A 27,157-nucleotide genomic window follows, 5' to 3' on the forward strand; every position below is an offset into this window, starting at 1 on the left:
TACAGACTCAAAATGTCTCGGTTAGAAAAAATATTCATACTTCTTGAAACTGGGTCTAACCCACAAACTAGAAAACTAGCTGCAACACAAATTGGAGAAGTAAGTACTTATTAAATTACGTGTAATAGATTATTACTTTTCAAAGACGTATTTCGCACAGTGGCCCTAGCGTATCTTTGGCTTAAAAATCTTGACCTTAACAGTTGAAACTGTCATAACTTTTTTATTTTTAGGAGTTATGACTTAATTTTTTCCTTTTTCGAAATGGGATTGCATGTATTTTAATAGGAAAATTTAAAAATATAATTTATTTCATCAATTCTACTGTTGTTTTACCAAGATATGCAAATTTTTGATGAAAAAATCGTATTGTTTTACTCAACGTAGGGAGGGAGAAATTCAGACACATTGCTCAAAAATTTGAAGTGCAAATAATACTTGAGTCACAAGAAATCTAAGATATGTTTTGGAAAGGTCTTAAAAATGTCTAAAACATTTGGTTTAAATTTTAAAAATATTGCCCACCCCCAAGCCGCCAGGGGGGAAAACCCGAAACGGTAAGAAAAAGTATGCCTCATACGGGGTGAAATGGGGTGAACTTCCCACGGATAAAATGTAATGAAATTTTGCACACTCATTATTTAGCATGTCTTGTTGCCGCGTTTTGCTGCGTATAATGGTAGCACCATTTTTGGGCTAATAGTAACCGCTCAAAAATACCTTATATTTAAGGACTTCCAATTGCCCTAAAAAAAATTAAATATTATTTTTTTTAATAAATAACAATAAATAAGGCCATAATTAAATTATTTATGCAAAAAAAATTATTAATTTATCTTAAATTAGACCAAAGATATGATGTTTTTAACACCTACTAAAAGGATTAATTTTGTCGGGATTTGGGCAAAATATCGTGTTGACTAAAGTTGTTTACAAAAGATACACTACATTACGCTGCAGGGCCACAGTGTTCGTTTCTCATATTTTCCACCTTACCCTAAGAATATTGAATAATTTATTCTATTCTAAACCTTTTAAATTTTTATATAGGCGTTTTCTGAGATAGGCATTTTTTAAGATGACCCCTCTTACAAACGGTTCATTAACGTACCTATTTTACTTCTCGTTTTCTGCATATATGTGTACTAGTATTTTTTTATTTAAAGGTGTCAGTTTTATGAATCTGATATTGTTTTAATAGGTTGTTAAAAACATACCCGATGATCTGTTTTTGGTGCTAAACAAATTATATCCATTTCTCTCCAACTCAAGTTGGGATACGCGAGTTGCTGCTGGACAGGTAGGTTCAATTTGAACGAAATAGTTAAGTTGCACACAGTTCATCATACTTATCTTTAATAAAATTTCATTTCTTCCTCTTTTCACGTCTAAAAGAGTCTCATGAACATACAAGGCTGGTACTATTTTACATTTTAAATAAAATTCTAAATACGTAATACAAATCTTTAGCACATTATGTTTTATTATTTTAGGCATTGGAAAATATATTAAAAAATGTTAGTTCCTGGAAACCACCCGACTTGCCGGCGGAACAAGAAAAGGCTGAATCAGAAGTTTTACCCGAGGAATTATCTACAGTTAATTTATTCCCAGGTACGATCTTTATATAAATAAAATGTTTGTTTTATACTTAAGTACGTGATCGCTAACAAAGGATACGTCCAGTTTTTTTTACTAAATTATGAGGGATGTTAAAAAATGTAATAGGATTCAACTACATACTAGATTTTTTGTTTTATATTTAACATTGACAATTTGCTTAACTGTTTAGGAACCTTAAATTTTGAAACATTCAATTTATCTGAAATTCTTGCAAGAGGAGAATCTTTATTATCCTGTGACAGCCAGGAATATGCTAAAACATCCAAAATTCAAATCAGTGACCAGAGAAAAGCATTAAATAAGGTGAGAATTATCTGATCTCCTTTATTTCATTACAATAAAATCAAAAATGGATTTTCAGCACTGAACCCTAGATTACACTTATATACAAATAGGTGACGTTTTTTATTTCAGAAACTTGGACTAGAAGAAGCAAGTGCCCTGGGGTTAGATACATCTACCTTATTTTCAAATGAAGATTTGATGGTAAGAAATATGTATTTGCCATTATATGACTTATTTTTGGTTATGAATATGTGTATTTGATTTAATTTATTAAAAATTAATTTTATTCACTAGTTGATCAATAAATGCTCATTAGGCGTTGCCCAACTGTAGGATGAATCGTTTGACGTAATTTTTAAATTATAGACAAATGTCTTGAAATATAGCATGTTTTTCAGTATGAGCCACAACTCTTGCTATCAGATGATTAAAAAACTTGATATATCAGAACTAAACTTTTCATGTATATAAAATGTTTCTTTAGAATGATATTACTTTATGCTCCACAGGATGAAGATGATGACTCCAATGATTCTAAAGGCGAGTCGGATCCTGGAGGTGCTTCAGGTTCTACTGGTGGTACTAAGCGTCATGCTTCAGAGATGCTCGATGAACAATCAGATGGACTTAGCGCCAGAGAAATTAATAGGCTTAAAAGAAAAACCAAATTAGAATCGAAATCTAAGGTAATCTATTCACAATAACTATTCTATATCATATGTGTTTCCACCCTGAAAGCAATATTACTGTAAATAAATATACATACCTAATATTTTATGTACGTTCATGTATTTATATTAAGTCAATATTTTACCAAGAAGTTTGTCTTTAAACGTCTATATTAGGATGAACCAGAGGAGAAAGAAGGGACAAAGGTTAGAAAAGTGGAGACAGACAAACAGAAAGATTTTTCACCAAGAAGCCAACAACAGCCATGGATCGATTCACAGGTTTTAAACTTTTTAAACCCTTAAAATATATTTATCAAAGTAATATGTATGTATATTTTAATATTTTATTTTACAGGTTTGGCCTTTTCAAAATTTCTTAAGTCAGTTACTGAAGGATATATTTGCTCTGGAATGGGAGAAACGGCATGGAAGTGTCATTGGAATTAGGTAAACATGTATTTTAATCTTAGAAATTTACCTAAGCCCTGAAAGTTCTTTAATGCACTTGTTCAAATATATCATTGAACTGCCTATTTTATGTCATACATAGTATTTCCTGGAAAACCATTTTTATTTAAATTAAATTACTTTAACCATAAAAACACTGATATGTTTCAGTCTTTCTTTTAGTCATTTACCCCCCTCCCACATATTTTTTCTGTTTTTTCCCCCCAAGGTCGGAAAAATATCATATGGAAAAAATGTTTTTAGTACTCTTTATTTTTTAATTTTTCCCCCCTCTGGCATATTTTTTAATTTTTTCCCTCCGTTATCAGGGTTTTCCAAGCAGAATATACACCCCTGGTCTTCCTTTTAGGAGATTAAATGAATAGGCGTTAATTCTTACATAATATTTGACTGAATTCTATATATATAGAGAACTAATGAAGTACCATGGCTCAACTGGCGGGAAGAAATCAGGGCTGAGTGAACTAGAAAATAAGAAGGGACACAAAGAATGGATTGTTGATGTTCTGCTCAGATTAATTTGTGTCTTGTCTCTGGATAGATTTGGAGATTTTGTCTCGGATCAGGTACATTTTTTGTATTGGCTATTACCATCAACTAATTTGCACCAAAAAATGATTAGGTAGTTTTCTTTCGAAGAAAGCCACGATTTAGTAAATAACGTTATAGAACCGTCATTTGTAGTCTAATATTCCTTTTTTTATTTCACAAGGTTGTAGCTCCTGTAAGAGAGTCAGCTTCTCAAGCCCTTGGACCAATTCTTAAACATCTGGATGAACAAGATATTAAAAATCTTGTTCAGATTTTGTTCAAATTAGAAGGTACTTCCAAGATTTTTTATTATATTCGAAAACAAATATCAAAGTGTGTTTACATTCTAATGAACTGAAAACTTTTTTTTCTGTTACTATTTTGTTTTGTATAGATGAAAAGGCATGGGAGAGTCGACATGGAGGCATGCTTGGTCTGAAAAATATTCTTGCTGTTCGTTCTGACCTGCACAATAGTCTTGTTCCCCTGGTATTCTCCACTATACTGAAGAGCCTGCAGGATGAGTCCGACGATGTTGTGTCTGTGGCCGCTTCTGCCCTCCTTCCCGTCATCTCCACCCTTCTCACATGTACACCCCAAGAGGTGCCCCAACTCACCAAAATTTTATGGGATTCATTGCTTGATTTGGATGATTTGACAAGTTCAACTCATTCCATAATGGAGTTGTTGGCGGGTATCATATCCCAACCTTGTGGCTTACATGTTTCAATGTCCCAATCTGGAGCTCTGAAAGGCCTAGTGCCACGAGTGTTTCCATTTATGTCTCATTCTTCAATTCATGTTAGAAAGGCTGCCCTAGAAACAATGTTAGTTTTATCCTCAAGCAAGACTGCCTGCCATTGGCTGCCGGATTGTATTCTTGATGCGCTAAGATATGTTTACCAACGAGCTTTGTTAGAACACAATAGCAGTTGCATTGCATTGATACCCAAACTATGGAATTCTTTATGTGATAACACGCCTCTTGAACCCCTACTAATGGCTGGTTGTCCGTGGTTCGGCCCCTGGATTCATTTAATATCTGGACCTTGGAACCAACCCCTAGACGCCTCCTCAATGATTCTATCAAAATCTGGAGATAGTGTATTTTATCTTGGAGGAAAAGAGGTTCTTCCGATTGTAGATCCTGTAGAGAAAAAGAAATATATTGAACGGGCCAGAAATCTTGCAGCAAAGTTGTTAGGTAAACTAGCAACCTTTATAGTCCTTCCCATGCCAGGTATTGTGTACACAGAAAATATGGAAACCCCATTTCAAATGCTTCTGTCCAAAGTACTGATCCCTCAGTTGGGGACAAATTTAGCCTATCAGAAGATTTCCATATCAAGTATTATAATTCAGTGGGCACAAGAAAGAGAAATAGGGTCTGGTCCTGGCATTCAAAATTTGTCCGAGATGTTGGTTAGAAACCTCACTGTCCAACAAAACTATGTCGAGCTTGCACAAGCTAAAGCAAAACTTTTTAGTGATGCTTCTGATTATATATCAACTCTAAAGCATTATCACTGTAATGTAGATGAATCATTTATACCCCCCAACACAACAGTAGCAAAAATACAAGAATTAGTCGGGGAAATGTCAGATAACTTTCTTGACAACACAAAAATCCGCCAGAAAGCTGTTGAGACAATCAAAACTCGAAGATCTGGAGTTGTATCCGCCCTGGAAACATATCAGATAGCAGAGCAGGAGATTCAGCTTGCCACCCTGTCCCAGCTGGCGGCTGCTCTGTCCTGCCTTGGCCCGGAAGCTCTGCCAGATAAACTGAATCCGGTTATCAAGCCACTCATGGAATCAATCAAACGAGAAAAGAATGAGGAATTACAAAACATTGCAGTCAAAGGTGATGAATTATTTTTGTATCGATATTTTTTTTTTAAATGATAATATCTTCCTATACATAAAGTAGTAAGTAAGATCTAGCTAAGACTGGATCGTTTGAGTTCTCATTAAATGACTTCCTTATTTATTAAATATTAATTTGGTTAATAGGTAAAGGAAATGTTTTTAATTGTAAGTTTAGCAATAATAATATTATCTAGGTTTGGTCCGAGTGTTGCATCACTGTCTATCACGAGAGAGCTCTCCTCTAGACAAAGTGATCATAAACCTGGCAACATTCCTATGCGCCAACCCAGAGGAAACTCCACAGGTTGACATGTTCAGGTTTGAGGACAAGGTGGATGCCAGGCATGGAATTATGTCGCTGTATCTCAGTGAAAGAGAAGCAGAAAAAGCACAAAGGTTGGTACTTTATTCTGATTAAATATTCTTAAAAAAAATCATGATAGTTTTATTTTACACTTCTCTTTTTGTGATGTAATTAAAACAAATTGTGTAATTGTGCTTTAGGTTGAAAAATATGAAAGGTAAAACAGAATCCTACAAAGCAAGCAAGCTCATGCTACAAACTACTGTTGATCTGGAATCTGAAGAGGATCTGCGACTCATGGAAATCCAGGTACGCGGCGCCAGAACAGCCATCCAGGAGCTGGTCCGCTTTTTCAAAGCAGAAGCCTTTAGCAAGTTGACAAAGCTGGAAGAATTGGCCTTCCAGGTGGTCACCTGTCAGAACTTCCAGTTGGAGGATATTGTGAATTGTCTGAAGATTCTGGAAGTGATTATACCTGTCCTGCCAGAACAACTGCATCCAAAGCTGCGAGACTGTATTCCTTTTCTGGTAGCACATTGTACCAATGAATATACGGCAATTAGGAAAGTTCATACAAAATTCTTAACACCTTCTTATATAGAATATAGCTTTTAAGTTTCTTTGTAATTTCGCAACGATGAAAAGCTCTCAATTGTATTATTTTATGAACATCTGAATCAGGTTTGGAGCAGCCAACTGTATTGTAGCAGTAGCCAATGTTCTTACCAATGATACAATCACAAGTGTAATTGAAAATCTTGTGCCTAAACTTGAATCCAAATTTTTAGAGGAAAGACTGGTAAGATTTTTATAAATATGTTAATTAAGGAAGGTATAGTTTATCTAAAGTTAATATAAATTGCCTCTCATTTTTCCGCCATTACATTATAAGAACAAAAAGTACCGCCAGAAATCCTTCCTGTAAAAATCATGCTAATCATTATTCTTTTTATATACAGGGTCCTATAGTCAATACTGGGGAATAATCTAAAAATTGTTTTAACTATTAAAATCATACCTCAAATAGATATTTTTTTACAGGGTGCTATAGAGTCAATTTACCGTCTTTCCGAGAGCCTAGCTGTTAAGATCATACCTTATATTGTTCTGCTGGTGGTGCCTGTACTTGGATGTATGTCAGATCAGGTACAAAATCACCCGATGTTAATGTCCATATATTTATAACATTTTAATATTTTTAATACATACTTTTTAATAAGTTTTTATCAATATTAGAACAAGTTTGTACGTATGATGGCAACTAATGCCTTCGCCACCCTGGTCAAACTGTTGCCACTGGAGGGGGGTGTCCCCGACCCCCCTGATATGCCAGAAAAGTTAATGATCAAAAAGGAACAACAAAAAACTTTTCTCAGTCAGCTGTTAAGCTCTAAATGTGCGAAAAAATATCCTATGCAAGTGGATATTGAGGCAGATTTAAGAAGCTATCAGGAATGATTTTACAATTAAAAAAAGTATTTCTTGTAATAAAAAAATTCCTAAAAATCATGGTTCAAAATCATACCTAATTAGGTAAATTTTAGAATTACACTTTCTGTGTTTATTTACCTTTTTATACTTTGTTTAATAGAAATTGTAAACATCCAACTACTTAAAGGAAGAGGGAGTAAACTGGTTAGGATTTCTGAATATCTACAAACTCCACGGGATACTGTGTGATGATATGGGTCTGGGCAAAACCCTGCAAACTATTTGTTTACTTGCAAATCATCATCATTTACAGAATAAAAAGGTATGTTTTGTTTACATATACACCTCAAAAACAATACAAAATTTAAAATAAGTTTGGCTTACAAGAATGAATAGTTTATTTTTTATAAACGTTTGTTTCAATAAGGATTTATTCGTTGTCCACGTTGTTTTTTAATTTGTTAAAAAATTTCTTCGTTTCAAAGGATGGTCAATGGTCATTATGAAATTATAGAAATAATTAAAACTAAGGGTTTGATTCTGGTAATATAAAGTAACTAGAGGCGGCGTTCTAAAATTATCTCGCTATTGGCTAGATGGAATCTTAATCTTTTTCTTCCATTGGCCTATCTCTGAATATTAATCATTTTCTTCCATTGTCCAATCACTGAATATCAATCAAAATATCTTCCCTTTCCCTCCATCTTTTTTTTTATTTTATTATTTTTATTTAAAACCGTATTTATAATTTTGTCTCTCTTTCTTTAGAATATTTTAGGATCCTAGAATTTTTTTGTTTCAAATTATCGTCCTCAAAGGGTTAAAATATTTTGTTAAATGTTAAATTTTAGTTTAATATCTGAACACATTACAGACGCAGCGCTAGTATCTAATTATTTTAAAACTAAGTTTTCTTTGATTTACTATTTTATAAATTTAAATTTTCTATTTTATGAATAGAAATTTAATACTTTAGTATAATTCAAATAGCAACATGAAATTTAAAAAAAGAATTTATTCTTTATAGAGTAAAATAATGGGTCTTATAGTTCTGGTCAATGAGAGTTTATTATGGATTTTTGGAGCACTATGAGTATTAAAGACTCTACTATTGGAAGACTCGAGCTCATATATAGACGTTTATTTCCTATATAGATCTGTCATGGATCTTGATGCAATAAAGCAAGCCGTTTTATAAAAATCTGTCAAAAATAATTCATAAGGTAAAAAACAGAAAAAGTAATCGCTCATATAGGTATAGAATATTAACAAACGCTAATTGTCACTATTGAAAATGATATAATTAGGTATAAGCATATTTGTATTTGTATAGCTCTGAATTCCTGATTTTAGGAAGATTCTCAGGACCACAAATCTTTAGTCGTGTGTCCCGCCACTATAGGCGGACACTGGCTGGATGAAATCCGCAAATTTGCCCCCTCCCTGCAGCCCTTCCTGTACATGGGCCCTGCCAGCGTGAGAACTCCCATGAGACCAGACATATTCAACAACAACATTATCATCTCCTCCTACGACATTGTAAGGAATGATGTTGACTTTCTGAAAACTATTACCTGGGATTACGTGGTGCTGGACGAAGGTCACGTGATCAAAAATACAAAATCTAAAACTGCTATTGCCATTAGAAAGCTTCCATCTCAACACAGGTTTCTAATTTTTATATCTTTGTTGTTTTTCTGCAAAAATCTTAAATTATTTTTATGAAATAATACAAAAAGTACCTGAAGAAAAAAATATTTTGACATTAGAGCTAAAAAGAATTTAAACATTAATTTTGTTTCTAGATTGATACTTTCTGGAACGCCAATTCAAAACGGTGTGTCCGAACTGTGGGCCTTGTTTGACTTCCTGATGCCGGGTTACCTGGGCACAGAAAAACAGTTTAACCACAGATATGCTCGCCCAATTCTCAACAGCAGGGATGCCAAGTGTTCAGTCAAGGAGCAGGTAATTTTTTGTATTATAGACAAATGAAAGGTTTTGCAGATTAGGAATAAAAAGGAAAGCTTTTTATCTTAATGTTACCAGCTGTTAGTGTATAAAAGCTAAAGAATAGTGCTTCTATGAGTCTTTTGGCTGTAAATTTGGCTGTAATCTATAAATCTTAAAGCTAAATTGAAAATTGTCATTGGTTTTCCTTTTCATTTAAGCTTTATAAATTTTAAGTGCTTTGGTCACTTAATTAAATTTCAACCATTTTGCAAATGGTGCGCATCCGCTAGTTATAAAATATTCAAATCTTACTTTAACAGGAGCTTGGAGTACTTGCAATGGAGGCGCTACATCGTCAGACACTTCCTTTCATTCTACGACGAGTTAAAGAAGATGTTTTGAAAGAGTTGCCACCAAAAATAACTCAAGACTATGATTGTGATCTCTCTCCATTGCAAGTCTTACTTTATGAAGACTTTGCTAATTCTCGAAATAAGGTAGACAATTTTGATTAGATATAAAAACTTTAGTATTGCTGATTCCTGAACTACAATTGAAATATTTTGGGTTCTAGTGATAATTGAAGATTGAAGATTGATTAATCCTAAGAACAAAGGCATATTTTTCCATTGAAAAAATACAGTTTATAACGTTTTGCGTATTACGCTTATTTTGAAATACTCATTCAGAATTATTTAATCTAAAATGTATGTATACTTTTTCTCCAATTGACATATCCTTGTATCGAATTTTTTTTAGGATGAAAGTGCCAACAAAATGGGAACAAGTCATGTTTTTCATGCGCTCCAGTATCTTAAAAAGGTACCAATGTGCTAACATAGTTTCTTCTTCTTAATCGTATCACTAAATACTTTTTGGCTAAATATACACACTGAAAAATATTTTAAGTACTGCAGAAGATATTATTTTTATCCACAGTTTTGCCCTTCTTATAAGAAAAATTTTAGCCAACTTAATGTTATGATAAATTCTCATATTTTCGAGCTTGATGTAACATGCAATGCATAGTGTATACTACTTATAGTAATTCACTTACAAATCATATATTATATTTACATAAAAAAATAGTACTTATCTCTGTTATGGTTTACTTATTTTCTATTTATGTATACCTCACTTTAATTTGATTCTGTATGTTAATAGTTATGTTAACAATATATACCCGCGACCGTGGCTCAACACGTAGCGCATACGCTCGTCGTCGGGAAGGTGATAGGTTCGAATCTCGGTCCGACACCGCGTCATAACTAAAGACGTTAAAAATGGTTCCCACTGCTACTATGTCAGATGCGCGACGTAAATAGTTAGAGTGGGGGGAATGCCTTGGCCCAAAACAGGCGCAACTCGCTACCATGCACAGTTTGGACTTCTCAGACAAAGGTCGTGCATCTCAGAGAGTTGGTTGTCTGATGGGTGAATGGACGCTTTACAACGCAATCATAAGTATTGCATGTATGTTTCAAGGTGCGTGGAGGTCTAGTACCCGAAGCGACACCTAGCCCCTAGAGTCTTAACTCTTATGTTAACAATATCCAATGTTTTGTCTAGGTATGTAACCATCCTAAACTTGTATTGAAGAAGGATCATCCACTCTATGATACAATTCTCACAGATTATCTCAACGGAAACCCTAAAAATCTTCTAAATATTGGTAAGTTTTAAAAAATTTATAGATTTTCATGGAAATTGTTGGAAATTAGAAAAAAATAGATGTTTTACTGTGGCATACGGGAATAAATTAAGCATTTTTATTAAAGAATTTATGTTCTATATAAACTACCTAACTCCTTTATTTTTATCTATTTTCATTTAGCTCACTCAGCAAAGTTAACCGCCCTGAAACAGCTGCTTACTGACCTCGGCTTTGGCGTTGGGGGAGCCGCTGACACAGGCGATACTTTTGGCGGCCTGCTGGCAGCTGCACCTGTTGTTAGCCAGCACAGGGCACTTGTATTTTTCCAGCAGAAATCAATGTTGGACACTGTCGAGAATGATTTGTTAAAGGTAACTTGGAACATTAGTTTTACAGAAGAAAAAACATTTATAACTTCTTAGTCTTACAGTATTGAGTTTAAGTTTTGAAAGCTGTATTAAATAGTCAGTTATAATCTTTTTAGGTGCACCTGCCAGGTGTGACGTACCTGCGGCTGGACGGATCTGTACCTGCCAGCCAGAGACATGGCATTGTCACAACATTTAACAGTGATCCCTCCATTGATTTGCTTCTTCTGACAACAAGGTAAAGACGCTACATAGCTATTTATTGGGGAAATCAAGATTTATCATTGTTGCTGCTTGATTTTTATTGATTGAAATTTCTGATTTAATAAAAGCATTTGACATCTGGAAAATAATTCCTTTCACTTTATGATATATTTATGTACCTAATATTTTTCTTTAGTGTTGGAGGTCTTGGTTTAAATCTGACAGGTGCCGACACGGTCATATTCATAGAGCACGACTGGAACCCCATGAAGGACCTGCAGGCCATGGACAGAGCCCACAGGATCGGGCAGAAAAGGGTGGTGAATGTGTACAGACTCATCACTAGGAATACTCTAGAGGAGAAGATTATGTCCTTGCAGAAATTTAAAATTCATACTGCCAAGTAAGATTTTAGATTAAATTGAAGGAATAAAATTTCTATTTTAGCGGATTTTGTTTTACTGAATATATTATATTTTTTCATTTAAAAACTTTTATTATAAAATAGGTCTGTGATAACAGCTGATAATACTTGCCTCCAGAATATGGAAACTGATCAGGTTAATTACTTTTTGAAACCAAAACGAATTATTTATATTTAAAAAATTTTAGTAGACATAATAAGATATTTAATTAAATTCATCGAAAATTCTAGCACCCCACAAACTTTATTTAGCTACAAAAGTCCAAATAAAATTTCACATATAGAAATTGAGTAAAGAATAATATATCCTTCATTTTCCAATTTTTTAATCACTGCAATGAAATATAAAGGGGCGGAAAGCATTTTCTTACAAGTTTTTCATGACCAACGGTCAAAAAGTTTGACAATATTTATATCATAGTTCTTTATTCATAGATCTAAAGTCACTGAACTTATCGCCTAATATTTATTAAAGATTATAATAGCTGTTTTAATATGCATGATAAAACTTTGTTGATGGTTGGTATATTTTTGAGTTACAGTTGTTATTAAAGTATTCTGGAAATGCTTGCTGCACCCTTTCAATAACTATAATTTTTCATTTACAGTACCCGTCTCTATCTATAAGAAAGTATAATTCAAAAACAAAATTTAATTGACTTGTATATTTAGGTGCTGAACCTATTCAGCTTGGATAAAGTGGACTCAAACTCAAAGGATTCCAAAGATACTTCATCAACAAGCATAAGGTAAGGAGATAATGCGTATATTTTTTAAAACGTGGTATCTATTGTACATACCTAGATACTTTATAATAATTTATCTAACTGATATATTTTTGCATTGCACAACTGAAACTTAAATTTTATTATTTGAGGGAGGGTTGGGGAACAATAGCAGTTGTATTAATTGACAACTTAATGTTAGATTTTAATAACCCCTCCCCCCTCCACCCAAAAAAAAACAAACAAAAGACAAGTGCCCACAAAAGACTTTGAGATTCGGGGGAAATGATTTCCCGTAATATGTAAATCCAATTCATGGTAGGTATTTTAAAAAATCTCTTTTATGTAATATTTACTACTAGCGGCTTCGCCCCTAGCCTCTAGGAGCTTTGCCCCAAGAGGTATAATTACATCTTTTATCACCTGGAGATCCCCCACTCCACCACTTTTTTAAATAGTTAAAAAAAAATGGCAAGGGGATTTTTTGTTTTTGGGGGGTTGGCCCGTTGGGGGTGTCCCACCCCCCAAGAAAATAGCCTAAAACCACCACAGTAGGTATATTCCCTGAAGAATAGAATCCGATCGGTTCAGTGGTAACCGAGATCTTAAGGGACAGACGGACAGACATCATAGATAAAAAAAATTCAAACCATTGATCCTATCTTCTTGTTATAAAGTCTTCCTAATTATTTTCAGATCCCTGATTGAGTCGATGCCAGAGTTATGGGAGGAGGAACAATATGAAGAGGAATACAACATGTCAAATTATGTGGCCAGTCTTAATAGTTAATATTCATAGTATTTCATTCCTATACATGAGGAACAATATAAAGAGGAATACAACATGTCAAATTATGTGGCCAGTCTTAATAGTTAATATTTACAGTATACATACCTATACATGAGGAACAATATAAAGAGGAATTCAACATGTCAAATTATGTGGCCAGTCTTTAATAGTTGATATTTACAGTATCTAATTCCTATACATGAGGAACAATATAAAGATGAATACAACATGTCAAAGTGTGTGGCCAGTCTTAATTCCTATACATGAGGAACTATGTAAAGAGGAATATAACATGTCAAATTATGAGGCCAGTCTTAATAGTTAATATTTATAGTATCTAATTCCTATACATGAGAAACAATATAAAGAAGAATATAACATGTCAAATTATGTGGCCAGTCTTAATAGTTGATATTTACAGTATCTAATTCCTATACATGAGGAACAATATAAAGAGGAATACAACATGTCAAATTATGTGGCCAGTCTTAATAGTTAATATTTACAGTATCTAATCCCTATACATGAGGGACAATGTAAAGATGAATACAACATGTCAAATTATGTGGCCAGTCTTAATAATTAATATTTATAGTATCTAATTCCTTTACATGAGGAACAATATAAAGAGGAATATAACATGTCAAATTATGTGGCCAGTCTTAGTAGTTAATATATATACAGTATACATACCTATACATGAGGAACAATATAAAGAGGAATACAACATGTCAAATTATGTGGCCAGTCTTTAATAGTTGATATTTAAGTATCTAATTCCTACACACGAGGAACAATATAAAGAGGAATACAACATGTCTAATTATATGGCCAGTCTTAATAGTTGATATTTACAGTATACATACCTATACATGAGGAACAATATAAAGAGGAATACAACATGTCAAATTATGTGGCCAGTCTTAATAGTTGATATTTACAGTATCTAATTCCATTACATGAGGGACAATATTGAAGCATAATATGCGAAGGAAATCAAATCAAGCATACCTACCTACTTTTTGCGGCTCCTAACAATTTTTTGTAGACTGAAATCTAAGTGATATTTATTGTGATATTGTTATTTAAAAGTCTTAAATAGGATGTTTCTTTTCATCATTATTTAGATTTTAAAACAAACCTTGTTTTTTAATCCAGTCTTATTTTTATATTTTTTTCTTTCAGAAAGTTATTAAAATGCCGCCTAAGGGTCCTGGAGGCCGGCCTGGGGCTCTGACCTCTGGAAGTTCAACCTCCGGATCTTCTAGTTCTAGTAGCTCATCATCATCTACAGGTTAGGAAGCTGATTAAGATTTATCTTGTATTCATAAGTAGTTGGATGTTTGTATATTGGATTCAGTGTTTTCGTTTTATAACTACATAAGGAGTAACATTAGATTATCATAATTCAGAGGGGGGATCCATAATTGACTTCACAAGATCTCTATGTTTTTGTTTACAAAATGTTTACCTACCTACCTACTCTTTTAAAAATTTGATTATATTTAGATTCCGATTCCTCAAGTGATTCTGACGCATCCTCAGCAACTAATAAGGTAAACTATAATTTACAGGGGAGGGAAAAAGTGCACTTTTTTGAAAATTCTGAAAGGAATCCAGTCTAAAGAAGAGAGCAATTGTTTTCTAGGTGTAATACACCCCCATTAGAATGGTCTTATACCATCCTAGGTCCATTGACTAGGTCCAAAGACTGTAGTAAATAGAACTAGGAGTAGTAGTTCATCTATTTATATTTAGACTAGTGCTAGTAGCTCTGATGATAAGAAAAGAAAGACTGTAGCAAATAGGACTAGGAGTAGGAGTTCATCTATTTATATTTAGACTAGTGCTAGTAGCTCTGATGATAAGAAAAGAAAGACTATAGCAAATAGAACTAGGAGTAGTAGTTCATCTCTTTATATTTAGACTAGTGCTAGTAGCTCTGATGATAAGAAAAGAAAGACTGTAGCAAATAAAACTAGGAGTAGGAGTTTATCTATTTTATTTATATTTAGACTAGTGCTAGTAGCTCTGATGAGAAGAAAAGAAAGACTGTAGCATATAGAACTAGGAGTAGAAGTTAAAGTTCATCTATTTATATTTAGACTAGTGCTAGTAGCTCTGATGATAAAAAAAGAAAGACTGTAGCAAATAGAACTAGGAGTAGAAGTTCATCTTATTATATTTAGACTAGTGCTAGTAGCTCTGATGATAAGAAAAGAAAGACTGTTGCAAATAGAACTAGGAGTAGTAGTTCATCTATTTATATTTAGACTAGTGCTAGTAGCTCTGATGGTAAGAAAAGAAAGACTGTAGCAAATAGAACTAGGAGTAGGAGTTAAAGTTCATCTATTTATATTTAGACTAGTGCTAGTAGCTCTGATGATAAAAAAAAGAAAGACTGTAGCAAATAGAACTAGGAGTAGAAGTTCATCTTATTATATTTAGACTAGTGCTAGTAGCTCTGATGATAAAAAAAAGAAAGACTGTAGCAAATAGAACTAGGAGTAGAAGTTCATCTTATTATATTTAGACTAGTGCTAGTAGCTCTGATGATAAGAAAAGAAAGACTGTAGCAAATAGAACTAGGAGTAGTAGTTCATCTATTTATATTTAGACTAGTGCTAGTAGCTCTGATGATAAGAAAAGAAAGACTGTAGCAAATAGAACTAGGAGTAGTAGTTCATCTATTTATATTTAGACTAGTGCTAGTAGCTCTGATGATAAGAAAAGAAAGACTATAGCAAATAGAACTAGGAGTAGGAGTTCATCTATTTATATTTAGACTAGTGCTAGTAGCTCTGATGATAAGAAAAGAAAGACTATAGCAAATAGAACTAGGAGTAGTAGTTCATCTATTTATATTTAGACTAGTGCTAGTAGCTCTGATGAGAAGAAAAGAAAGACTGTAGCAAATAGGACTAGGAGTAGTAGTTCATCTCTTTATGTTTAGACTAGTGCTAGTAGCTCTGATGATAAGAAAAGAAAGACTGTAGCAAATAGAACTAGGAGTAGTAGTTCATCTATTTATATTTAGACTAGTGCTAGTAGCTCCGATGATCAGAAAAGAAAGACTGTAGCAAATAGAACTAGGAGTAGGAGTTTATCTATTTATATAGACTAGTGCTAGTAGCTCTGATGATAAGAAAAGAAAGACTGTAGCAAATAGAACTAGGAGTAGAAGTTTATCTATTTATATAGACTAGTGCTAGTAGCTCTGATGATAAGAAAAGAAAGACTGTAGCAAATAGAACTAGGAGTAGGAGTTCATCAATTTATATTTAGACTAGTGCTAGTAGCTCTGATGATAAGAAAAGAAAGACTGTAGCAAATAGAACTAGGAGTAGGAGTTCATCTATTTATATTTAGACTAGTGCTAGTAGCTCTGATGATAAGAAAAGAAAGACTGTAGCAAATAGAACTAGGAGTAGGAGTTCATCTATTTATATTTAGACTAGTGCTAGTAGCTCTGATGAGAAGAAAAGAAAGACTGTAGCAAATAGAACTAGGAGTAGGAGTTCATCTATTTATATTTAGACTAGTGCTAGTAGCTCTGATGAGAAGAAAAGAAAGACTGTAGCAAATAGAACTAGGAGTAGGAGTTCATCTATTTATATTTAGACTAGTGCTAGTAGCTCTGATGAGAAGAAAAGAAAGACTGTAGCAAATAGAACTAGGAGTAGGAGTTCATCTATTTATAATTAGACTAGTGCTAGTAGCTCTGATGAGAAGAAAAGAAAGACTGTAGCAAATAGAACTAGGAGTAGGAGTTCATCTATTTATATTTAGACTAGTGCTAGTAGCTCTGATGAGAAGAAAAGAAAGACTGTAGCAAATAGGACTAGGAGTAGTAGTTCATCTCTTTATGTTTAGACTAGTGCTAGTAGCTCTGATGATAAGAAAAGAAAGACTGTAGCAAATAGAACTAGGAGTAGTAGTTCATCTATTTATATTTAGACTAGTGCTAGTAGCTCCGATGATCAGAAAAGAAAGACTGTAGCAAATAGAACTAGGAGTAGGAGTTTATCTATTTATATAGACTAGTGCTAGTAGCTCTGATGATAAGAAAAGAAAGACTGTAGCAAATAGAACTAGGAGTAGAAGTTTATCTATTTATATAGACTAGTGCTAGTAGCTCTGATGATAAGAAAAGAAAGACTGTAGCAAATAGAACTAGGAGTAGGAGTTCATCTATTTATATTTAGACTAGTGCTAGTAGCTCTGATGATAAGAAAAGAAAGACTGTAGCAAATAGAACTAGGAGTAGGAGTTCATCTATTTATATTTAGACTAGTGCTAGTAGCTCTGATGATAAGAAAAGAAAGACTGTAGCAAATAGAACTAGGAGTAGGAGTTCATCTATTTATATTTAGACTAGTGCTAGTAGCTCTGATGAGAAGAAAAGAAAGACTGTAGCAAATAGAACTAGGAGTAGGAGTTCATCTATTTATATTTAGACTAGTGCTAGTAGCTCTGATGAGAAGAAAAGAAAGACTGTAGCAAATAGAACTAGGAGTAGGAGTTCATCTATTTATATTTAGACTAGTGCTAGTAGCTCTGATGATAAGAAAAGAAAGACTGTAGCAAATAGAACTAGGAGTAGGAGTTCATCTATTTATATTTAGACTAGTGCTAGTAGCTCTGATGAGAAGAAAAGAAAGACTGTAGCAAATAGAACTAGGAGTAGGAGTTCATCTATTTATATTTAGACTAGTGCTAGTAGCTCTGATGAGAAGAAAAGAAAGACTGTAGCAAATAGAACTAGGAGTAGGAGTTCATCTATTTATATTTAGACTAGTGCTAGTAGCTCTGATGAGAAGAAAAGAAAGACTGTAGCAAATAGAACTAGGAGTAGGAGTTCATCTATTTATAATTAGACTAGTGCTAGTAGCTCTGATGAGAAGAAAAGAAAGACTGTAGCAAATAGAACTAGGAGTAGGAGTTCATCTATTTATATTTAGACTAGTGCTAGTAGCTCTGATGAGAAGAAAAGAAAGACTGTAGCAAATAGGACTAGGAGTAGTAGTTCATCTCTTTATGTTTAGACTAGTGCTAGTAGCTCTGATGATAAGAAAAGAAAGACTGTAGCAAATAGAACTAGGAGTAGTAGTTCATCTATTTATATTTAGACTAGTGCTAGTAGCTCCGATGATCAGAAAAGAAAGACTGTAGCAAATAGAACTAGGAGTAGGAGTTTATCTATTTATATAGACTAGTGCTAGTAGCTCTGATGATAAGAAAAGAAAGACTGTAGCAAATAGAACTAGGAGTAGAAGTTTATCTATTTATATAGACTAGTGCTAGTAGCTCTGATGATAAGAAAAGAAAGACTGTAGCAAATAGAACTAGGAGTAGGAGTTCATCTATTTATATTTAGACTAGTGCTAGTAGCTCTGATGATAAGAAAAGAAAGACTGTAGCAAATAGAACTAGGAGTAGGAGTTCATCTATTTATATTTAGACTAGTGCTAGTAGCTCTGATGATAAGAAAAGAAAGACTGTAGCAAATAGAACTAGGAGTAGGAGTTCATCTATTTATATTTAGACTAGTGCTAGTAGCTCTGATGAGAAGAAAAGAAAGACTGTAGCAAATAGAACTAGGAGTAGGAGTTCATCTATTTATATTTAGACTAGTGCTAGTAGCTCTGATGAGAAGAAAAGAAAGACTGTAGCAAATAGAACTAGGAGTAGGAGTTCATCTATTTATATTTAGACTAGTGCTAGTAGCTCTGATGAGAAGAAAAGAAAGACTGTAGCAAATAGAACTAGGAGTAGGAGTTCATCTATTTATAATTAGACTAGTGCTAGTAGCTCTGATGAGAAGAAAAGAAAGACTGTAGCAAATAGAACTAGGAGTAGGAGTTCATCTATTTATATTTAGACTAGTGCTAGTAGCTCTGATGAGAAGAAAAGAAAGACTGTAGCAAATAGAACTAGGAGTAGGAGTTTATCTATTTATATTTAGACTAGTGCTAGTAGCTCTGATGATAAGAAAAGAAAGACTGTAGCAAATAGAACTAGGAGTAGGAGTTCATCTATTTATATTTAGACTAGTGCTAGTAGCTCTGATGAGAAGAAAAGAAAGACTGTAGCAAATAGAACTAGGAGTAGGAGTTCATCTATTTATATTTAGACTAGTGCTAGTAGCTCTGATGAGAAGAAAAGAAAGACTGTAGCAAATAGAACTAGGAGTAGGAGTTCATCTATTTATATTTAGACTAGTGCTAGTAGCTCTGATGAGAAGAAAAGAAAGACTGTAGCAAATAGAACTAGGAGTAGGAGTTCATCTATTTATATTTAGACTAGTGCTAGTAGCTCTGATGAGAAGAAAAGAAAGACTGTAGCAAATAGAACTAGGAGTAGGAGTTCATCTATTTCATCAGGTACACAATTTTTACTTTTTAGGACAACCAAACATAGCTAATTTTACATTTATACTTGCATTAGGGAGTTTAGTGGTTTAATTGGACTCTTGCTTACTCCAACATTTTTTTAATTACACTTTATACAATCTATTGAGATGGATTAAATACCTAGGTGAAAATAAGTAGGCTATATTTAGGAATTACAATCTAAGAACCAAGGTCCTCTTAAATCTATACACTTTTTGATTAACATGACCTTTTGTCTGTATAGTAAAACGTCAACAATGATTTGTTTTTGTTTTGTAGAAAAGGCTTTTTAAACATTGATCATTCTTATATTTTAGCTGCTCTATCAGAAAATGAAGGAAAGAAAAAATCTTCCAGTAAAAAATCATCAGGTTAGTTGGCACCGTTTCATGTATTTTTATAAAGAATTGAAAATCATATTAGTTATGCTTTGAACGGTATACTATTTAATTGTGAGATTTTATATTTCATATATAGGTAGCAAAGGAAGCGCCCCGAAGGTTGTACCCAAAAAATCTGCCACAGCCAAACCTGTACCCAAATCTTCTCTCAAGAATAAGAAGCCCCAACCGCTGGACTCAGAATCTGACTTAGACGACTTCAATAAATACTCTGTGTCAAAACTGAAAGAAAAGTCAGAGAAATCCAAGAAGAAAGCTATTGAAAAGACCAAGTCAAAGGAATGCTTTATGATTTGTATTTTCTTTGTTATTTTAAAGCTATTAAAATTGAGCGCCTAAACTGAAGTAAAGGTAATAAAAAGGAGAGACATTATCAATTAATCCAGTGGGATGGGGGAATTGTTTTATATTTTTGGCATAATGTTCTATGCTCTATAGATATAAAGGCGTAAATATCTATTGTGCCTGATCCTATCATAAAGAAACGCATTATAGAAGGAGGAGGTGAAGCAGAAACCGTCGCCATCGGCGCCCAAGGCCTCGTTGACGGCGTCCACGACCAAGAGGAAGGGCGGGGCCAGGAGCGAGGACGATGTGTCACTCATGGATACAGACTCAGAAGATGATTTAAGGTAACACAAAATATTGTTTGGTCTGTACTGTATTTAACAATACCTAGCGGATACGCCCCTAGGCTCTTGGAGCGGAAGTCAAAGTTCCACTTTCAATTTTAGTTACGAAAAAAGGTTTTGGGGTTTCTTTTTTACTCTTTAGAGGGTGAAATAGTTATAAAAACTCCCTGGGACATTTGAGAAGCAGTATTGCAAAGAATATACATTCTTTTAATTTTAATTAAACTAGCGGCTGCGCCCCTAGCATCTAGGGGCTCTATATTCGAAGAAAAGGAAAAAGCCTAAAACCATACTCATTACTCAGACTAATTTTTAAAAAAATAAATAGCCTAAAACCATCTCATAGCCTGTAAGAGACTTTACTGTAAAGAAGAACCATATCGGTTCAGCTGTTAGCGAGATCCTTAGCTACAGACAAAAAAATTATTTATTATTTTATATTATAGGATACCTATTAAAAATAGAATCTAGATCTAAAGTAAAATGTAATCTATTTCAGAGACAAGAAAAAAGTTTCAAAGAGTCCTAAGAAAACCCCGGATACGAAAAAGGATGGCAGTAAGAAGACTCAGGTATTCTTATGTTGCAGTAAATTGACCGTCAAATGTCCTTGCATTTCATTTAAATAATATATCCTAACAGCTACTTTTAAAATTTATCTGACCTCAAAATTTCAAAAATAAAATTGTTTGAACAATAAATTTATAGTATAGATGTATAAAGAGCTTACTATTTGATTTCCAATTGCAAAGACCTAGAGCGTTGCAGACGAAAAATAATTTCATTAAACTTTGCTTTCTGATTTCAGCTGTTTAATGCTTTCCTCTGCTTTTTGAAAAAGAAAGGGACAATTTTTGTGTAAAATTGCCATTTCTGTGTAAACTTAAGTGAAGTATTTAAAACTGCCATTATCAATTTTTCACAACTAGGCTCCTGACTATACAATTATATTCATAATTATCTTTTCCGATTTACAATACTGCATTTTAAAACCTAGTTATTTGTGATTAATAAGACATTTTTCCTAATGATGTGAATACTTTGTTGCAAATCAAAATTATCAAGTTTTTAGTGACATCTAGCGACAAATGTAGAACTAATATATTGCAGATGTTCCCAAATTTATTTTTTGCCTGAATTTACGTTGTTTTCAATTATTTTTTCAATAAAGGGTTGAGCTCTCTCTCAGGTGATGGCAAATTAACTATGTCCTTATTTTAAGTAATTGGGTTATTGTCAGTTTTTTGAGATCAGTAGATATTTTTCAAAATATTTTTCAACAATTGAACAGTATTTAGACAATGCAAAACGAATTTAACTAGGATGAATGCAAATATCATTGCAAGCTCTCATACATAGACGTCCAAGAAAAGGGGTAAAGGGGTGTTCACCCCTTTAGACTTTGAAATCTCCTATTTTACACCCCACAAGTTTTTTAAAAATACGTTAGATTACTCCCCTTAAACGTATGGAACCCCTCATTCAAAGTAAAAAGCTTGGGTGTCCTTGTGTTCATATTAGTTTCCAATTTGCTTTTTGTTCTTTTGCCAGCACCCGGTTGTATTTACATTTTTGAAAGATTCAGCTGATTTGAAAGACCCAACCCACAGACGGTACAAGGCCTTTGAGAAAGGAACAGGGTTACAAATACTATTTATCACTCTATATATATTACTTTAATGTTTGAACGTTACCTAGAATACTTTTATAATTGCAAAACAAAAATTTGAACCGGAAATAGTAAAAGTTTTCTTCCTCTTTTTCTCATACATGTAAGATTTATCAATGTATTTTATCAGGACAAAAGACGAACAAGGTTGTCCAGTGCCGATAGTGACCTGGAGGCTGCTGGTAGGAACAGTATTCTTACTCAGGTAATCTTTATTGTCCAGTGCTGATAGTGACCTGGAGGCTGCTGATAGGAACAGTATTCTTACTCAGGTAATCTTTATTGTCCTGTGCTGATAGTGACCTGGAGGCTGCTGGTAGGAACAGTATTCTTACTTAGGTAATCTTTATTGTCCATGCTGCTGGCAAGAAGAAATATTTTTTTTTACACAGGTAATCTTTGTTGTCCAGAGCTGGATCTTTAAATCATTTCAATGGTGATCTAAACCACCCCGCGCGAAATTTCAGCCAATCACAGCGGCACATTCTTAAATTTATTGGTTATATAACATCCTACAAACAATCTATAGATGTAAATATTAAATGGAATTTTTTTTTGTAGGAGACTGAACTATCAAGTGCAGAATCAGAGAAAGAAGAGAAAGAGGTGAAAAAGAAAACTAAACCAAATAAACCCAGTCCAAAACAGGTGACCTTTGTTAATTTTTTAGTAATATAGAGTAAAGCAAGGGATAATTTTATCTAGGTATATATGAAGAGTATGAATTTTCCTCTTATGTAGCCTCTATGCTTTACATTATCGCTGAGAATTTTTAAAAAGTTAGACTTGATGAGAGAAAATGGATGATAAAAGATACAGAATGTCCAGTGTTTTTTTTAAATAAGCTTTAACTTTTAAGGTTTTTATTTTTATTACATTTTTTAAATATCTATGCAATTTGTTTAAATACTTAGGCAACCAAAGTAGACACGCGACCCAATACAAGAAAACAAACAAGGGGACAAGTTGTCAAGAAATCAGTTCACATCACAGGTTAATATTTACAATTTTTCATGAATGATACCAGAAAATTCTCAATGAACCTTTACAAGGTGTTATATTAATTTGTGACTCTAAGAATGTTTGATTCTAAAAAAACATCATATTTGACCAATAAATTTTTTTTTAGGTAAAAAGGATGAATCCGAATCAGAAAGCGAAGCCGAGGATCGTGGGCGGACAAGTCCAACTAAGCGAGGACCAGCAGGATCCAGGTTGCCAGCGGTTCTAAAGACAACAAAGCCCCGACCGAACTACAGACCTCTGGAGGAGAGGAAATGTCCTGTGCCAGGATGTGATTCTAAAGGACATCTTTCAGGTAAGGAGTTTCCAGAATTTAAGTTCATGTCAATTAGAAAACGTGTTTTCCTTTCATCTGTCTTAAAAATACTTTTGAAATTTAATTTCAGTTCGTTTTATTGTAGTTCACATTTGTAATTTAATTTTTTAATTATTTTTAGGAAAGAGAGAGCGTCACTTTACGCATGACGCCTGTCCTCTGTATCACAACAGAACTGCGCAAGATTGCAGGTAGTAATAGTTTATTTTAACGGATTTTTAAAAACTATTTATGTTAGAAAAAAGGACAAATTTGCCCATATGAAGCGTAGCATTAAAACATTAAAAATGGACATTCGGACTTTCTGGTACATACCTTATAGTTATAGAATTGATATTTCTAATTTTATTTTTATCTAAAAGTTATAGTAATCATAATGCAAAATTTGAAATCGATAGAATAAATCTTAACATGCTTAAATTAACGATAAGAGCTATCCATAGGGGGAAGTTTTTAGAGGAACCGAGAAAAAAGGGTTAATTTTTCTAGGTGAGGATTTTTCATTTGATAGTGGATATACCCTTCCCCAAATTAGTTTTAAACCTTTCCTGGACCTATAAGAAGATTCACTGTAAAGGGGAAGCATAACGGTTAGTGTGATACTTCGCTACAGACAAAAAAAAACCTTACTACTTTATGTAATAGGATATATTTCTTTAGGGAAAGTGTAAAGGATATGAAGAAGAAAGAAGAGAAAAGACAGAAGTTTATAAATATGAACAAAACTAGAAATGATCTTCTATCCCCTACCTCGGAACAAAAAAGGTTTCTTTAATTATCCAATTTTTATCAACTCGGTCATTATTAAAAGCTGAAAGCATTAACATATTTAAGATCTCCATAATACATCAGTTTATACATCAAATAGACAAATAGGAGAAGTAAGCGCCATCCTGATATGTAGGTTTTGCGTGTGTCTCTCATTTGCAGATAGTTTTTGTGAGTCTTTGTAAAGTTTTGTGACTTATTCACATATTATCCATTTATTGTTACTTTGACTTTCTCGAGGCCTTTGATAGTCAGTTTTGATTCTTATCGGTTATCTAAACAAGAGAGCATTAGATATTGATTAGCGTCAAATAACCTTGTATGTATTTTACAGATATTATGATCGAGTGAAAGAAGAGCGTCGGCCTCCGTCAGAGTTTCCAACAGTCGACACAGAGGACGACGAAGATGACCTGCCCATTACGGAGAGAGAGCGCAACCTCGAGGGTCTGACCTCCGCGTTTGACCTCGCACTCTTCCGTGAGGCACAAGCACAAGCCAGTGAGGTAAGGATGGAATCATGCAGTCCTACTGTTATTGTTTGTATCATTTGATTAATGTAATATAGACCTAATATTTATAAAGTTAATATTTGATAATCTGAAACTTCTTCACTGTAAATTTATTTGTAAATGCAAGGGATAAGACAATGGACGGTAAATTTATTTACTACCCCAATTATAATCATTAAAATTAATAATGATGCATTTTTTTTTAGAAAATTGAGGACCAGTTAAAGGGTCTCCCCGACGCGAAGGGCACCAAGCTGCTGGAGATGGGACACTTCGAGATGGAGGTGTGGTACCAGAGCCCCTATCCGGAGGACTACACTGTCCTACCCAAGATCTACATCTGCGAATTCTGTCTTAAGTATATGAAAGCGTACAGGTGAGTGTTCTGACACTGATAAACATTGGGAGATGGGCTTTCTGGACGTTTTTTTTAGTCTGAAGAAAATTTTAAATGATCTGATTTTTTTCAAATTTTTTTTTGGCGGTATATAGCTTTTTTCTGAGGCAACAGCGGTCTCGCCGTCGTTTCTCCAAAGTTCCACATTAACAACGCAATGCCTTTCTTTTGCGTTCTATTTCTGTTTTAAATTCTTAGAACTTCACGGAATCTTCTCAAATGAAAACACCCCCTTTAGATATAAAGATAGACATAGATATAAAGCTAGGATAGATAGATAAATATTGTTTATATTTCAGTGTAATGAAGAGACATGCAGCTAAATGTGTATGGAAACATAGATAGATAGATATAAAGTTAGGATAGATAGATAAAATATTGTTTATAATTCAGTGTAATGAAGAGACATGCAGCTAAATGTGTTTGGAAACATAGATGGATAGATATAAGGCTAGGATAGATAGATAAATATTGTTTATAATTCAGTGTAATGAAGAGACATGCAGCTAAATGTGTTTGGAAACATAGATAGGTAGATATAAAGCTAGGATAGATAGATAAAATATTGTTTATAATTCAGTGTAATGAAGAGACATGCAGCTAAATGTGTATGGAAACATAGATAGGTAGATATAAAGCTAGGATAGATAGATAAATATTGTTTATAATTCAGTGTAATGAAGAGACATGCAGCTAAATGTGTTTGGAAACATAGATAGGTAGATATAAAGCTAGGATAGATAGATAAATATTGTTTATAATTCAGTGTAATGAAGAGACATGCAGCTAAATGTGTATGGAAACATAGATAGGTAGATATAAAGCTAGGATAGATAGATAAATATTGTTTATAATTCAGTGTAATGAAGAGACATGCAGCTAAATGTGTTTGGAAACATCCCCCTGGTGACGAAATATATAGAAAAGAAAAACTTTCTGTTTTCGAGGTAATATAATTTTGTTAATATTAAAAGAGGTTTAATAAAAGTTTTTTTTTGCCTTCATAACCTTTATAGATCTCTCTGATTATGACATATTAGATGCTAACAAAGCAGTTAAATAGTTTACAGTATTATAGAAAAAAATGTAGCAACATAATTTGCAAATTTTTTTGATATATCCATATTGAAGGAAGATAAAGTCATGGGTCTTAATGATTTTTTTTAGCATCCGTTGTTTGCATTAAAAATATTAATACTTTGCTCATTAGAAGATTTTTAAATTTGTTCTTCTCTGCTCGAGCTATGTCTCTTAAAAAATACTTATGGCTTCTGATTTAGTAATGATGCTAATAAAGAATATAACATTTTTAGATTTTATGTGGAAAAATAATTCATAGAACTTAAGGTATATTTCGATTTTAATACAAATAATTCGTTTGCCTAGGTGTGTGGAAAGAAATACAAGCAATACTGTCAAAATCTGTGTCTAATAGCAAAATGTTTTCTTGACCATAAAACTTTATACGATGATGTTGAACCTTTCCTTTTCTATGTTATGACGACTGCAGACTCGGAAGGTAAATTTTTGTCTTCGCTTTATTGTTTATTTTTTATCTTGTTGAGCAAATCGTTACTGAAACTGAAGCTTGTATATTATAAGCATGCAGAAAGGGGGGGTTTTCAACACCCCACTTAACAAATAAAATTGTGTAGGCATACCTTACCCTTTTTGAACCCCCTAAAAAACACATTCCCTGGCAAAACCCTGTACACGCCACTGTCTGCATATTATTTAGATTGCCTTA

At 33.4% G+C, this 27,157-nt stretch overlaps 2 protein-coding genes across 2 annotated transcripts in view; both read left to right on the forward strand.

Annotated features, from left to right (window-relative positions):
- On the forward strand, positions 1–14,488 carry Hel89B (histone acetyltransferase 1). The gene is made up of 28 exons (XM_080158321.1): positions 1–99; positions 1,202–1,300; positions 1,494–1,614; positions 1,793–1,926; positions 2,038–2,109; positions 2,418–2,594; positions 2,754–2,858; positions 2,935–3,026; positions 3,457–3,613; positions 3,760–3,868; positions 3,973–5,442; positions 5,642–5,843; positions 5,952–6,312; positions 6,431–6,550; positions 6,793–6,897; positions 6,988–7,201; positions 7,368–7,504; positions 8,536–8,849; positions 8,988–9,150; positions 9,456–9,632; positions 9,895–9,957; positions 10,705–10,807; positions 10,970–11,160; positions 11,274–11,395; positions 11,558–11,764; positions 11,870–11,921; positions 12,458–12,534; positions 13,207–14,488. Exons 1-28 carry the CDS (start codon positions 13–15, stop codon positions 13,298–13,300), a joined length of 5,325 nt encoding a protein of 1,774 aa, XP_080014447.1. The 5' UTR covers positions 1–12; the 3' UTR covers positions 13,301–14,488.
- Positions 14,457–27,157, forward strand: part of chm (lysine acetyltransferase chameau) — a 16,196-nt gene continuing 3,495 nt past the window's right edge. The window contains exons 1-17 of the mRNA XM_080158322.1: positions 14,457–14,594; positions 14,810–14,856; positions 19,602–19,683; positions 20,010–20,063; positions 20,170–20,370; positions 20,587–20,725; positions 21,225–21,297; positions 22,525–22,599; positions 22,956–23,042; positions 23,309–23,387; positions 23,524–23,712; positions 23,855–23,924; positions 24,394–24,498; positions 24,836–25,007; positions 25,220–25,389; positions 26,270–26,357; positions 26,797–26,929. Coding sequence (XP_080014448.1) covers positions 14,498–14,594; positions 14,810–14,856; positions 19,602–19,683; positions 20,010–20,063; positions 20,170–20,370; positions 20,587–20,725; positions 21,225–21,297; positions 22,525–22,599; positions 22,956–23,042; positions 23,309–23,387; positions 23,524–23,712; positions 23,855–23,924; positions 24,394–24,498; positions 24,836–25,007; positions 25,220–25,389; positions 26,270–26,357; positions 26,797–26,929 — 1,861 coding nt within the window. The 5' untranslated portion in view covers positions 14,457–14,497. The remainder of the gene's footprint in view (positions 14,595–14,809; positions 14,857–19,601; positions 19,684–20,009; positions 20,064–20,169; positions 20,371–20,586; positions 20,726–21,224; positions 21,298–22,524; positions 22,600–22,955; positions 23,043–23,308; positions 23,388–23,523; positions 23,713–23,854; positions 23,925–24,393; positions 24,499–24,835; positions 25,008–25,219; positions 25,390–26,269; positions 26,358–26,796; positions 26,930–27,157) is intronic.

The sequence above is a fragment of the Acartia tonsa genome, chromosome 4 (genome assembly GCF_053477335.1).
Source record: "Acartia tonsa isolate MP-2025a chromosome 4, ASM5347733v1, whole genome shotgun sequence".
Taxonomy (NCBI): domain Eukaryota; kingdom Metazoa; phylum Arthropoda; class Copepoda; order Calanoida; family Acartiidae; genus Acartia; species Acartia tonsa.